Consider the following 15,721-nt stretch of genomic DNA (forward strand, 5'->3'; position numbering starts at 1 on the left):
CACGTACCTTTTCAATAACTTTCTTTTCAAGCTGCAGAACTTTTTCTTTTAATTTGAAGTTGTCTTCCTCAATGTGCCACATTTCATCGAACTGGCTGCCACCCGCTCTGTCAGGAGATGGAGGTCGCTCTTGTTCAGACGCGGGCGGCTCACTTGAAGAACCTGGGGTAGCGCTGCTCGTCTTCTTCGCTTTAGATGAGATCCTTTTTTGTTTCTTCGGGTATACTCTTTTCTGCGTGGGTTGGTATGGAGTTGTGATGGGGGTCTTTGAGAGCAAAGAATAAAAAAGCAAAACCGTTGTCTATCACTGCATCTAATTTGCGTAACAATCATTATCAAAGCAACTACAAGGCCATGGCACATTCATACACTACAAATAAGATACGGTAAGTTAGAAAACTCTTATTTTGGTCCGATATAGCTCAACAGATCTCAGGATAGTTTAATAGTAACTATACTCCAGGTAGTTCAACACTAACTGTGATCCGAGGTAGTTCAACAGTAACTATGATTAGAGGTAGTTCAACAGAAACTGTGATCAGGGGTAGTTCAACAGAAACTGTGATCAGGGGTAGTTATACATTAACTGTAATCAGAGGTAGTTCAACAGTAACTATGATCAGAAGTAGTTCTACATTAACTGTGGTCAGAGGTAATTCTGTGATCAGAGGTAGTTCACTGTGATCAGACGCAGTTCAACAGTAACTGCAAACAGAGGATGTTCAACAGTAACTGTAATTAGAGGTAGTTCAACAGTAACAATGATCAGAGGTAGTTCTACAGTAACTGTGGTCAGAGGTAATTCTATGATCAGAGGTAGTTCACTGTGATCAGACGCAGTTCAAAAGTAACTGCAAACAGAGGTAGTTCAACAGTAACTGCAAACAGGATGTTCAACAGTAACTGTAATTAGAGGTAGTTCAACAGTAATTGTGATCAGGGGTAGTTCAACAGTAACTATGATCCGAAGTAGTTCAACAGTAACTGTTATCAGAGGTTGTTCTACAGTAACTGTAATTGTCATCAGAAGTAGTTCAACAGTAACTATGATCAGAGGTAGTTCATCAGTAACTGATCAGAGGTAGTTCTATAGTAACTGTTGTCAGGTAGGTAGTTCTGCGATCAGAGGTAGTCCAACAGTAACTGTGATTAGATGTAGTTTATCAGTAACTGTGATTGTGATCAGAAGTAGTTCAACAGTAATAATGTTCAGAGCTAGTTAATCAGCAACTGTGATCAGAGGTAGTTCTACAGTAACTTTGATCAGAGGTAGTTCTATAATAGGAACTGTGGTCAGATCGAGGTAGGTAGTTCTGTGATCAAAGGTAGTTCAACAGTAACTTTGTTGAGAGGTAGTTCTATAATAGTGCCTGTGGTCAGAGGTAGGTGGTTCTGTGATCAGAGGTAGTTCAACAGTAACTGGGGACAGAGGTAGTTCAACAGTAACTGTGATCAGAGGTAGTTCAACAGTTACTGTGATCAGTCAGAGGTAGTTCAAAAGTAATTTTAATCAGATGTCGTTCAACAGTAACTGTGGTCAGAGGTAGTTCAACAGTAACTGTGATTAGAGGCAGTTCAACAATAACTATGGTCAGAGGCAGATCAAAAGTAACTGTGATCAGAGGTAGTTCTACAGCAACTGTAATCAGAGGTAGTTCAACAGTTACTGTGATTAGAGGTAGTTCAACAGTAACTGTGATCAGAGGTAGTTCAACAGTAACTGTGATCAGAGGTAGTTCAACAGTAACTGTGATCAGAGGTAGTTCAACAGTAACTGTGATCAGAGGTAGTTCAACAGTAACTGTGATCAGAGGTAGTTCAACAGTAACTGTGATCAGAGATAGTTCAACAGTAGTTGTGATTAGAGGTAGCCGGTAGTAATATGTGCTGTGATCAGAAAGTTCAACAGCAACTGCAAGCCCATGTAGTGCAACAGTAATAAGAGGTAGTTGTTTAAAAGTAGAGCTAATTATTATTAACAAGTTCTCAGGCCACAATGTTGCTAAATCTGTATCTTTTCATTCTTAGGTCGTTAAAGATTAGCATACCGTTGGAGTTATTAGACGTTTCAGTTCTTCTTCTTCGCCATCACTGAATGCTCCCTGCTCTGCCTGTGGTGTCAGGACTTCTTCCTGGCGTTGATTCAATTTCTGTTAAATTGCAATAAGAGGAAACTGCTCAAAAGACAACATTTTTGTGACCATTTTGTTTCCTTTTTTTGAATACGCCGATATTTTGATGGCGTTTTTTTTTGTAGGAATCTACTAATATTCTAGCAAAAAGTCTTGTGAAAGATTTTTTTAGAAATACAACGGGTCTTACGTTGCAACTATTTATACCCTTTTTCATGTTCAATTTAGTGTAATTATTCATTTCTAGAGTTTTAAAATAAACTTTAAGTGAGTATTTAGTCTATTATATTCATTTATAGTACATGCATGAATTCAATTTGCCTAATTTGATTTAAAATATTAAAGTGCACGATGCGATTTCATCACAAGCTATTTCCACTTTCATTGAATAACATTGACCCCTACTTCCGCCTACATGTAGGGCCAAAATATGCATTTCAAGGCCACATTGGTTTACAAAGGACAAACAATATAACTTGTGTTAAAAACTTTTCTCCTACAATCAAAATATATTTCAGCTCTAATATTTCACAGATTCCATGATAATTATTTGGGCTATACAAAGATACCAAAATGACGGAGAAAAATTAAACAATCACGAAAAAAACAGGGGTCACTTTTACAGTGATGTGATCAAGTTAAATGAGTCGTTTGTCGAGCAAAATCAAAATTCAGTTTTAACTTTCGCTGCATGTGATGTAATATTTTCAGATCTTTTAATATTTCAATGAAAACCCCATCACAATAATTATGATAATATGACTTAGGCCTACGGTTCTAAAGTTATGGTCATTTAAGTATTAATCAGAACAGTAAAATATCTAGACTTCTCCGTAGTCCACTTGCTCATTGTGCATACTCTTGCTATTAGTATTACATTTAAGCATAAAACTCTGAATTGTTTTAATGTTGTACTACTCCCTCGATAAGTTTGTGTCTATTTTTGCATTTTTCTCAAAAGCTAATAACACAGTGGTAACAAAAGTTATGTATATTATAGGGGCAAGGAATCCAATTACTACACTGGAATTTCAGTGACCCAAGACAAGCCGTTCGTTATTTATGATAAGAAAAGAGGTACCGCTAGAATGTACCTCATTTCTGATCATATATACTGAACCGCTTGTCTTGAGTCACTGAAATTTCAGTGTAGTAATTGGATTCCTTGCCCCAATAATAAACATAACTTTTGTTACCAGTGTGTTATTATTTTTGAGAAAATGCAAAAATAGTCACAAATTTACTACAGGGGTGTAGTATCCCCTTAATTTGTGTACAATTGACAGATTTTCAGTTGTGATTTTTTCAATCACCGTATAGGGCCCTACTCCTGTTTGTTAGCTTCCCAAGTGAATATTTACTCGGGCTTTCGCAATCAATAAACTGGTAAATTCCAAAATCAGAGTTGTTCAGTATTGAAGTGAGCCAGTATAATTATGCCAAGATATGTTGCATTCAATAACATAGGCATATGTGTTCTAAACTTTTACTGTCACTAATTATAAAAACTTTTTATGACCATTATTGAATACTTTAATTATAATAAACATCAGTATAATTTTGAGTTCAACGGAATGCGTTCATCGTGATTAAAAACATATTTTTATTTATCAAAAATCGACTATGGCATAGTCTATAAAATATCTCAAAATCAATATTAGTGACAAATCACTCATTTAGTTTGATTAAACTGTTTATTGCCTAGGGCAGCGTTGGTATCTAAAACTGCTTTTTTAGATATTAAAGCAGAAATATCAACAATATTAACATACCTTTTTTTTTTTTATAAATTGATTTCTATACCTCTCCTTTTCAGATGTTAACAGCTCTACTTCGCCACTCATTTTCTCGTTTTCATTCGTAAGCCTACCAATTTCCTACAAGAGAAGCAGACATTTTGACTTGATATTTTGCTTCAAATCAGTTTTACGAACGAAATGGTTGAATAATTCTTGCTCTTCGTTTTCAATTTTTACTCCATTCTCTTCGTCATCTATCTTTCAAAATGTTCAACATTCAATAACAATCCATTTTTTTCACTTAATTTCATTGCAATCTTTATGAACACTATAGTATTAACATATGAACAAACCAAAGCTTACCATGTCCTTTTCATGTACTTTATGTTCCAGTCTGTCAAATAACAATAAAACACATCTAAAATGACCAACTTGTTTTTTAAAAAAAAGAAGGAAGGCTCATTCAGTTTTTTGTCACACCGTTTGATAACTTGCAAATCCATGCTATCCAGTTGTCAACGTTTAAGCATTTCCATAAAAAACGTCGGACAAATCATTTCATTGCATGTGCCTCTTGAAGCGAATGTGATAGATACTTAAGTCACGTACGTATTGGGCTATGGGGGGATGAGGCTGAATCACCTCAATAATTTACATATATAGGCCTACAGTTAAAAACTGCAAACCGTACGGAGATGTTGCCGTAATAGGTTATTCCCGTTGAAACACATACACCCCATATGGAAGACACTACCTTAATCTCATAGGGGTGCAGATTTCATGAGGTACCCCCGATTGAAATACACACTCCCTGTCATCCCCCCTCCCCATCTCACACACTCTTCATCCCATCAAATTAATTAACTTAATTTTTAGTTCAGTTGATAGAATATCGGGATGAAATTTTGATAATTGATTTGTGATAATGGTTATCGTTTATGGTGTGAAATTAGTGTTTTTATCTTAACATGCTCTTAATCTAGGCTATCACACAGGGAGCGTAGATTTCAAATGAAGTCATCCATTCAGGTAACCCCAATTGAAAAACACACTCCCTCTGTATCACCTTTGCATTTCCTCGGCCTGTCTCTGAATTCCCCGTGATGCTCTATCAAGTTGGGCTTCTAACTCGTCAATACCTGCAAGTACAACAATACACCAGTAGGAACTTTCAACTAACTTTAGTATTTCTGCTGTTTTTCGCGCAAATACACTCCACTTGCAAACACATATACAACCACCCCTACACACGCCATGCACTCCACACACCCCACCCACTGTATACCATAATCTTTACTTCATACAATATCTCGTTACAATGAAGATGGCTCTGAAAGTTGATCGTTTTTACTCATCGTATAAATCATTGTACAAATGGTGTCTTAGTAAGTTTTTTGGTAACATTGTCTTTAACAATAGAAAACTTTTAAAACCACCAAAATATGTTCAATGGCTAAGGATTCGAAAACACAAGTTAAGACACATAAATTATGACATAATCTTGTTCAATCAATTATATATAATCCATACCTGATACACCCTCTTTTCTTATTCTGGTGATTAAGGCACATATCTCTTCTGACGCGTGCTTCCAATGAGCTCCAAATGTTTTGCCAATGACGCTCCTTTTTCTCGCTATATATAATAGAAAAAACACTTCATCACAGATACATAACATGTACGTTCAAGTTTGAGTATATGCTGGTGAAAAAATATCAGATCTGAGAATGTCCTTAGAATTTGCTATTTAGTCAAAATAAACACATTGCTGCAACTTAAATTCATGTTACATTAGGAATGTACCGCACCATCATGAAGGCGAAATAAAAATGTTCCAAGGATATCAGTCGAACATCCAAAAAAACCTAGAATTAAATCATCTAGGCCAGACTCAAGCTATAATGTTTGCTTAATTTCGCACTCACCGTCCATCATTAACTTGAATTTATTTACCACTTTCTTCTGTAGTTTTGACTCTTGTCTGATAAAGAAAATGAAAAAAGGTTAGATTAGGTTAGGTTTAAGGCCGGGGTTTAGAAAGAAAGAAAAAAAAAAAGAAAGAAAGAATGAAAGAATATATTCTTTATCTTTATGCCTTTAGTATAACTGGTAAAGGAAAATCATCCATAAACCAGTTAATAGCCTGTTACGATCATATATTCCTTTTTTAATAAACGAATAAAAACAAGAGTGTTGATATGCAGTACTTAGCCATATGCTCCATGTCCTTTCCTTTGACTGCTTGATTCACCATGTTTTCGTTTAGTTTCTTCAATTTTTTAACGCCCATTCGTGTAGTTACCACACTATCAAACCTGCAACGGTAAATTGTACTGTTCAGTGATTTGCTCATTCGAAAACTCATAAAAAATCATCCAAGTTAAACTTTTTGTACCTCTGTCAATAGCATATGCTAACATAGCCTTCTGGTGGTTAACCCGAACTGTAGGAAGAAGTTATAACCGAAATTAGCTACATGTATTTGAATGGGGCTTCAATTTTGTCAATACTGCTGCTTTCCTCGTTTTTGCCTAATGTTTCATTTCAATGACAATTTAAAAAATTTAATGACTTATCCTTCATTTTTAAGCAATTTATAGGCCTACACAATTTTAATTTTTTACACTTCCGCTGGGATCACTGAATGGGGCTTTAAGTTACGATGTTTTAACGATCTTCAATACTTTATATAAATTATGTTCCATATTATTCCCTTTCCATTTCTTTTGAGTTATTTTTCATATACCTTTTATTAAATTGAAGTTAGTTAATTGTGTGCTTTATTTCTGTTTTAACGTCTATCTTTTAATGGAAGGACAAAAATAAACAATATCCGTGCCATTTATTCGTGGGCGCTCTGCTTTACTTGCAGAATTATCACAGGTGAATTACCAGGCCTGTATGCAGAAAACAATAATTATAGTCGAATCCAATATAGTTGGGTCAGGTTGTTTTTTTTAAATCACAACTTCGAAATAAAATGGCTGTATAACATTAACAGGCCCATATGAAATTCTAACCTATAGGCCTACATCTAGTTACGGGTTGTTTTGTTGGGTTTTTTTGTGAGGGTTGTTGTGGTTTGTTGTTGTGTTGTGTTTTGGTTTTTTGTGTTTTATTTAGGGGTTGTTTTTATTTTATAACTAATATATGATATTTTATTATAGCAGAGACTGCAAAATCAATTATAAAACTTACATTGCTCTGTCCACGTGTCCTGATTCCACCGATGGACTTGGAGTTGATCTACTCTCCGGTCTGCTGGGTGTTTCCGCCTAAAACAAGTAATAGATAATGATAATGATGTCAACGATGACGACAATGACGACGATGATGATGGCGATGACGATGATAATAATGATGATGATGCATGATATTGATGATGATGATGATGATGATGATGATGATGATGATGATGATGATGATGATGATGATGATGATGATCATCATGATCATGATGATGATGATGATGCATAATGATGATGATATTTGTTTTATAAAAATTAGGTCCCAAGGTATATTGTTATTATTCGGGTGTTTTCTAGTTTTATTTGTTGAATATGTTTCTTTAACTTACAGATTCTACGTCAGTTGTGTCAAGCCACTGTAACAAGAATAAAAATCAAAAAGTCCAATTGTAACAAATTCTTAAACTATTAAATACAATGTTTTATCATTGCGTGCACTGAACGCAACGTTCAACATGATTAAATGGAGCTCATTTTAGTCTCCCCATGAAATATTTTCCTTCGTGTATTGTGCCCCATCTTAGAGGGAGACTAAGCATCTTTGAACAAGCTGGTGAAACCACTTCAGTGTAGTGGTGAAACGTCACTAAAACGTTAGTTCAAAATGAACAAAATCCGCAGAGGCGACTGAGCACATATGAATCTACCTACGACTAACATTGGTTGATTAGGCCTACAATGTTTTCACATTCATTTATACTCACCTCTGCAAGTGATGACAATAACTATAAAAGAAAAACAGGATACAGAATCGGGTTATTGGTGTTATTTAGAAATGTATAAAAAAAACTGTTATGTAGACCTAGATATTGTGGAATGATGATGAGTCACATGATTTCCACGCTAAAGACTAACAGTCAATAATGGTTTAACATGGCCATGATTGCAACAAAAATATGTATGATTGCAAGAATATCTATTATACTGTTACAACCCCTCTCGAACAATTATGAAAAAAGAGAAATTGCTAATATAGGATTAGGCTTCGTGGAAGGTGGGTCGCACTTACCGCACTCCGTTCTTGCGCCATGGCTTCCATGCGAGCAGTCATACTCTCATAACGAGCTTGGAAAGCAACGCGTTCATCCACTTCCAAGTTGTCATCGTCTTCATGCTGAAAATAGATAAATAATAAATATAGGCCTACTCTTCTGGTTTTTATTTAAAAATTACAGGAAAGACAAAATAGCCTCACAGTTTGTTAGGCATGTTAGGCCGGTTTCATTATCTTTATTTGTACCGTAAAATTTCGATAATAAGCATATGTGCCTATCAACGAGTTGCTCGGACAAGAACGAATTTTTAGGGTAGTTTGATCATTTTTTTTAATTTTTTTCTTTTAATTAACAAATATCTTTAACCCAGATATTTGTAAATTAAATAAAAAAAATGAAAAGGTTTAACAAACTACTGTAAAAATTCTTCATTGTCTGAGCAACTCGTTAATATTCACGTATGCTTATTATCGATTTTTACGGTATTCTAAGCAACAAGTAGGCCTACACGTTATTTAATCTAACATTTATATCCATTCTAATTCCAGCAATGTTTAACTTCTACGTAAAATCGATCATATGTTTCCACAAAATATTCGACTTCAAATATATTGTTATTCAACAAACATTCATTAGAAGCTAAAGTTGGATTGAAACAGTTTGAAAAGCGAATACTTGATGAAGGACTCGAATGTCGAATATGGAGTATGAATCGGGCCTGAAGTTCTGATATCGATCAAGGAAGGCAGTTTGAAAAGCCGGAGTTTGAAGAAAGAAAGAAAGAAAGAAAGAAAGAAAGAAAGAAAGAAAGAAAGAAAGAAAGAAAGAAAGAAAGAAAGAAAGAAAGAAAGAAAGAAAGAAAGAAAGAAAGAAAGAAAGAAAGAAAGAAAGAAAGAAAGAAAGAAAGAAAGAAAGAAAGAAAGAAAGAAAGAAAGAAAGAAAGAAAGGAAGAAAATATGAAACAGAAAAAAGTTTCTTGATGTACTTACCTCATCTTCTTTGTCAAAGCGGTTTAAAGTCTAGGAGAAAAAATAAAAATATTATTGAGATAGTAACATTTATATCATGATTACCATCATGCAGTAATTGTTAACTACATGTATGCACACAACACAGGGGCACTCACAATAGGCAATTGAACCCTACTGGTAGCGCTGTGTTGTAGCTATAGGGGATGAACTAGTTAGCATCATAATCAAAAAGTATAAAAGCTATGATTTTAGTACTTGCTCTATGTTTCAATTACTTATTCTTTTCCAAATATCTGAATCTTCAACCCGGTACAAGCTTTAATAACGGGGGAACATACATTTTTTTAAAGAAATCCTACCATCTATCCAAACTCGCCGTGTTATTCCCATGCACATTTTACTTCAACCGTCATAGTACAAATTTAGTACTTTCTGTCAATCAAGTATGGCTTATTCTCTACATGTCAATCTTAAATTTAGGACATGTTACAAAACTATATTTTCTAGAATTTCAGAGAATACTTTAGGCCTAAATATTGGCCGGTTATTTTTCACACAGTTAACTAGGCAATTGCTTATACTTCTAACATACACTACTTGTAAAGGTCACGCGTCAATTGTGAGAGCTCTGTGTATAGGAAAACGGACAGTATGACCCAGTGGCGTAGCTAGGGGTGGGCAGGGTGAGCGAATCGCCCACCCTGGAAAAATCTGGAAGGAAGGGGGAAAAGAAAAAGAAAAGAGAAAAAGAAAGGAATGAAGAAAAAAGGAGAACTAAAGAAGAGAAAAGGAAGAGGGAATGGGGAAAAGAAAGTGTCACGAGGGAAGGAAAAGCAACAGAGAGGAAACAAGAATAAATTTTAAAAAATAGGGAAAGGAAAAAACAAAAGGGAAGCCTAAGGGACCGTTCACAAACACTTGTAAGGGGGGCCTGATACAAAAGGGGGGGCCCTGAATTTTTTGACCCTCCTAAGGGGGGGCTGAAAAATGACCACAAATTTTCCTGAAAAATTGAGTTTATATGCTTTTCTATGGGGTTGACCCATAATTTTCATGTCAAAAAGGGGGGCCTGAAATGTTCAAGGTCTGTAAAGGGGGGCCCCGAAAATTTTTGCGATAAACATTTTTTGCATCAGGTGAACGGTCCCTAAGAGGGATGGGAGAAGGAATAGGGAAAGGGGAATGAAAGGGGAAAAAGAGGTAAAGAAAACAACTTCCATGTTTATTGTGGGGAAGCAATTCATGCACACGGGGAAGGAGTGTAAGGGGAAGAAATTGAAGAATATGAAGAAGGAAGTAAATTTAAGGGAGGGAACGGGGAGTGATTTGAGGGGGAAGTAATTTATGTGAGTGGAAGGGGGGAAGGAATGAGAGAAAGGGGAAGAAATTAAATAATATGAAGAAGACGGAAAGAGAACGAAGGGGAACTTAAGGAAGAGAAGGTGGCGTAATTTAAGGGGAAGTAATTTAATGAAAGGGGGAAGGAATGCGAGAAAGGGGAATGAATTGAAGAAACCTTTTTGGAGCCTTGCTCACCCTGGCAGAGAGGGCTGGCTATACGCCCCTGTACACACCTGGTTCACGAACATGTCAAATTAACGTTATTATGTTTTATAAAATGTTATAAAATGTTTTACAAAATGTTTTACATGATAAAACTTAGATGACCCTGCTGCATTAGTTTTACAGTACTGTTTCGTAAGGGCCGTAGCTCTCACTCCTCAGAAACTTTGTGCCAAATGTTTTATAAAATGTTAATGAGAAAAGAAATTGTTTGGAGCTATTTAAAAGGGTGGGTTTCATTTAAAATATAAATCCATTTAGTTGACTTGTCATTATTTTTACCTAGCTACAGATCAATGAAAGTACACACCTGGTTCATTAATGTCACGTTAACGGTATTATGTTTAAAAAATGTTAATCAGACTGTATTAAACGAATAAAAACTCTACAAAATTGCATAAAACACACATGCACCTATACAATTACATTTGATTATAATCTTTGTAAAATAGATTTATTTAGAAGGGTAGATTTTCATTTAAAACGTCAATCCTTTTAATTTAGTTCTAGCTGCAGCTCGATGAAAGTACACAGCTGGTTTACTGATATCAAGTTAAACGGATGTTTAAAAATTGTAATTAGAATACAAAAACGCATGCATACACTGTAAAAAATATTTTTTACTCAACATTGAGTAAAAAGGTCACAGCTCAACAATTGAGTAAAATATTACTCAACATTGAGCTCATATAGAACATTGAGTAATTTTTTACTAATCTATTGAGTTGTGGTCTATATGAGCTCAATGTTGAGTAGCCTAATTTTGTACTCAACTGTTGAGCTGTGACCTTTTTACTCAGTGTTGAGTAAAATATTTTTTACAGTGCACAAACTCTGCAAAGTTGTATAAAACGTCTTGTTTGATCGTCCTAGCTGTGTGAAACTACGCCAATATTCATGACCGTAATACGATCAGCGAGCTGATACACGCATTGTGGGTGCTGAAATGATATAGCAGTTTTCTTCGTTTTGCATCATTTGTTTGACTCGAAATTAAAAGGGGACAATGTGATCAGTTAGGCCTCGCTATCAGTGAAAACTAACATAGGAATATAGTCTTTATGCAAATCACACATTATTGCTTTAATGTCTGTCTGTCTAAAGTTCTTTCTCCATTTTTTGTTATAATGCTTCAAAACATACCCTTTTAAGTCTTGATGTAATATCTTCAAGTTCTTCCTCCAATTCCGCTTGCTCATCTAAATGGGCTGGCAACCCTAAGGCGTTGAGATGGCCTGCCATATTGGATGTGTAGCCGACTACCCTACACCGTCTAGGACAAAATATCAATAAAATGATTAAAAGTTAAAACAATATAATTTTATAATCTTTGGCTATAATTCGACTGATTTTGTTGGAGTATAACTAGTTAAAGCAGTTTCAGTTTGTGTATTATCTTGGCCTATTATTTATTTTTACTTTTGCCTATTCTATGCCTATATATACCGGTAACTGTTTTGTTTACATGTGAAAATAAATGAAAGGCGACACGAAAAATAATAAAAGGCGGGATGAAAATAATGAAATGTCGTATAATGGCAACAATATTGAGATAGTTGAAGGAATTAAAACTCACCCTACGATGGTTTCATGAATGCCTCTAGGGCCTACATCGCCATCAGCCCCTACAGCCCGCACCTTTTCCCTCTAATCGTCTGCTGGTGTGTTTACTTCGTTTGGTTCGTCCTTTCTTCCTTAAATAATAATAAGGCCAGAAAAAAAGAAGGTCTGTTTGCCCTTTCAGCTCAAAAATTTTTGGGTCGGTAGGTCGATATATATTTTTTTAAAGATCCAAAAATCCCACAGGAACATATAATACTGAATTTGTGAAAATTGTTCTAACTTTTTGTTCTCATGCTTTATAGCAATGCTTGGTGGAATTTACTATACAAACTCACCCAAGCCCAACTAACCTTTAATGCAATGCAACCCAAACCCCTTGTTCCCCTAATACCCCGAAAAGGGAAATTAGGGAATTATTTATAGAAACATAAAGACTGTGGAGGACTGTAGTGTGCTTCAGCAGGATTTGAATGCCCTCTCTGCTTGGTCTCGTCTGTGGTTGCTTCGTTTTAATGCTACCAAATGTGTTTCACTTAGATTCCGTGCTGCATTCAATTATGCTTATTCTCTCAATGGAACTTATCTCTGTGATGTCTCTGAGCAGAAAGACCTGGGTGTTCTTATTAGTAACGACATGAAGCCTTCAAAACATATTCTTGGAATTTGTAAGCGTGCAAATCAGAGGATTGGAATGATTAAAAGATGTTTTAGCAACTTCACCGAGGAAAAAGTCCTCACATTATACACGTCTATCATTAGACCCATCTTGGAATACGCCTCGGTCGTATGGAATCCGAGAACCAAACAAGATATTGACAGATTACAAAAGGTGCAGAAGAGGTGTCTGCGACTCTGCCCGCTGGGAATTTACCTCCCTACTTTGGAGCTAAGAAGACAGGAAAGCGACTTAATTGAGACCTTCAAATACATGACAGGAAGGTATAAGACACCTGCTGATAAGTTCTTCCAACTCCCCCATAGAGAAGGCTTGAGAGGTCACTCCCACAAAATTTTTAAGCAGGAGGCAAGGACAGAAGTCGCAAAGCAGTTTTTTGGTAATCGAGTGATTAATGACTGGAACTCACTGCCACAAGAGATTATTTCTGCACCAAGTATTGCTACCTTTAGAGAGAAATTGAGGGCTCTTCCGTCTGGAACTAGGAGTCTATACCTACCAAGTAACCAAGTAACCAAGATATTTATTTCACCTGAATATCGGACCTAGACCCTATATTCTTTTTAAAACATTAAAATGTTTTTACGTTTTAATTACTTTATTTTGCATCGTTTCATAGAAATTGATATTTTTTATTGCTCATGATGATGAAGAAGAAGATGATGATGATACTAGTGCTGATGATGACGATGCTAATGATGATGCTACTGCACTGTTGTTACTGCTGATGATGATAATGGTGCTGATGCGGATGATGAATGCTGACGATGCTTGTATTGCAGCAGATATAGATGCTGCCGCTGCTGCTGTTGATACTGCTTCTGTTGTTGCTGATGCTACTGCTGCTGCTGATGATGCTGATGTCGATGAGGATGCCGATGATGATGATGATGATGATGATGATGATGATGATGATGATGATGATGATGATGATGATGACGATGATGACGACGATGATAATAGCCTGCTGGGGCTGATGCTGATGTTGGATGTTGACGATGCTAATGATGATGCTACTGCTGCTTATGATGATGATGATGATGATGATGATGATGATGATGATGATGATGATGATGACGATGTTAATGATGCTACTGCTTCTGCTGCTGCTGATGATGATGATACTGATGCTGACGATGGCAATGCTAATGATGATGATGTTGCTGATGTTGGTGATGCCGATGATGATGATCGACGTGCGACCGATGATGATATTGCTGCTGCTGCTGCTGCTGATGATGATGATTATACTGCCGATGATCGATGTATAAGTTGATGCTGCTAGATGCTGCTGATACTGATGATGGTGATAGGCCTACTGATGATCCCCGTGATGATCATCGATGATGCCAATGCTGACGACGCTGCTGTTGCAGTATGAGATGATGATATGTAGATGTTGCTGCTGATGTCTATGATGATGATGATGATGGTGCTTCTGGTACTGCTGCTGCTGATGATGCTGCTGCTGTAGCTGATGATGATGGTGTTGATGGCGATGATGATGATAAAGAAGAAAAAGATGATGATGCAGCTGATAATATTCATGCTGATGCGGGTGATGACGATGTTGCTGTTGCAGCAGTTGATAATGTAGATGATACTGATGATGATGATACTGTTGCTTCTGCTGTTGATGATGCTCCTGCTGATGATGAAGCCTATGGGTATGATGTCGATGAAGATGGTGACTTGAAGATGACCCAGACCTGCGGCATTCTAAATCCTGTTTATATGAGGTGACCTCATTTTGATGGGAAATCATTTGAACGAAAAAAGATATAATAACTTTGGTCTAAAAAAATTAGGTCCATAAGACGCAATGGCCAGTGCATCTCACTCTTCTTAGAAAGAGCATGAAAAGCATACGTTCTGCAAAGGGAGAGCAAAACGAGCTCAAAACCATAATGATTAATAAACTAAATGTTATATACTTACAAGTCTAGATGCAAAATGAAGACCGCTGTTACGAAACAGCGGGTATGATCATGATGGCTGGTTACAATGTCCTACGTTTCCAGTTTGTTTTAGCCTTAGATACACAGTCGTGCGTACGCGCGAGTGCAGCCGCGTCTGTCGTCGCGCCGAGCAGACGGTCCTGTGTAGTTAGTGTAGTGGTTAGTGTAGTGGTCTTCTCACTCGCTTCTTCCCGCGCTGTGGCAAGGGTTCAATTCTCTGCGGTGCCACATGTGAGTTTGGTTGACGATCCATGCTCGTCCTCGCATGTTTTTTCTGCTGCATCTAAAATCGGACCTCTTCCCATATCCCCTCTGCCATATCCCTGTCTTGTCAAATCCGGATGGCATCCCTTAAATTTAGTAGCCTATGGGCTTAGCCTGGCTTCGGCCGAATGTTATAAAAAATAAATAAATAAAGTTAAAACCCTGTGTTATAACATAGATACTAAAAATAAATATAAGCAGAAAGAAAGGGATATTTCAGGAAATATGACAACAAGAATTTGATTATTTCATGTAAATTTATTACAGTGCCACATTATTGCCCAGGCTACTGTGTTGTGATTGATTTATTGATTTATTGATTTATTGATTTATTGATTTATTGATTGATTGATTATTTATTCATTCATTTATTTATTTGTTATTTATTTATTTATTTATATACTAAACTATCATAAATATATATAGGCCTAAATGAATAGATAAATAATTAAAATGAATGCATAATACATTATGTAACCACTTGTAATAGAATATAAAATAAACCTGATTCTTCTTCTTCTTCCTTGTAAGTGCCTACCTCATATGTATGAGTATTATCGCACTGCGTACAGACAAGCTGTACTTATTTTTACTCTGGAACCTAGAGTAGAT

At 36.1% G+C, this 15,721-nt stretch overlaps 1 protein-coding gene across 1 annotated transcript in view; it reads right to left on the reverse strand.

Annotated features, from left to right (window-relative positions):
• LOC140154385 (uncharacterized) overlaps positions 1-14,961 on the reverse strand; it is a 29,112-nt gene extending 14,151 nt beyond the window's left edge. Inside the window, exons 1-16 of the mRNA XM_072176951.1 lie at positions 14,826-14,961; positions 12,225-12,342; positions 11,792-11,921; positions 9,104-9,133; positions 8,129-8,233; positions 7,824-7,844; positions 7,449-7,475; positions 7,070-7,146; positions 6,079-6,186; positions 5,797-5,852; positions 5,402-5,506; positions 4,938-5,010; positions 4,235-4,265; positions 3,905-4,009; positions 2,049-2,150; positions 8-265 (exon numbers count right to left, since the gene is read on the reverse strand). Coding sequence (XP_072033052.1) covers positions 8-265; positions 2,049-2,150; positions 3,905-4,009; positions 4,235-4,265; positions 4,938-5,010; positions 5,402-5,506; positions 5,797-5,852; positions 6,079-6,186; positions 7,070-7,146; positions 7,449-7,475; positions 7,824-7,844; positions 8,129-8,233; positions 9,104-9,133; positions 11,792-11,890 — 1,197 coding nt within the window. The 5' untranslated portion in view covers positions 11,891-11,921; positions 12,225-12,342; positions 14,826-14,961. The remainder of the gene's footprint in view (positions 1-7; positions 266-2,048; positions 2,151-3,904; positions 4,010-4,234; positions 4,266-4,937; positions 5,011-5,401; positions 5,507-5,796; positions 5,853-6,078; positions 6,187-7,069; positions 7,147-7,448; positions 7,476-7,823; positions 7,845-8,128; positions 8,234-9,103; positions 9,134-11,791; positions 11,922-12,224; positions 12,343-14,825) is intronic.
• Positions 14,962-15,721: the final 760 nt, after the last annotated feature.

This window comes from Amphiura filiformis, chromosome 6, assembly GCF_039555335.1.
Source record: "Amphiura filiformis chromosome 6, Afil_fr2py, whole genome shotgun sequence".
Classification (NCBI taxonomy): Eukaryota; Metazoa; Echinodermata; class Ophiuroidea; order Amphilepidida; family Amphiuridae; genus Amphiura; species Amphiura filiformis.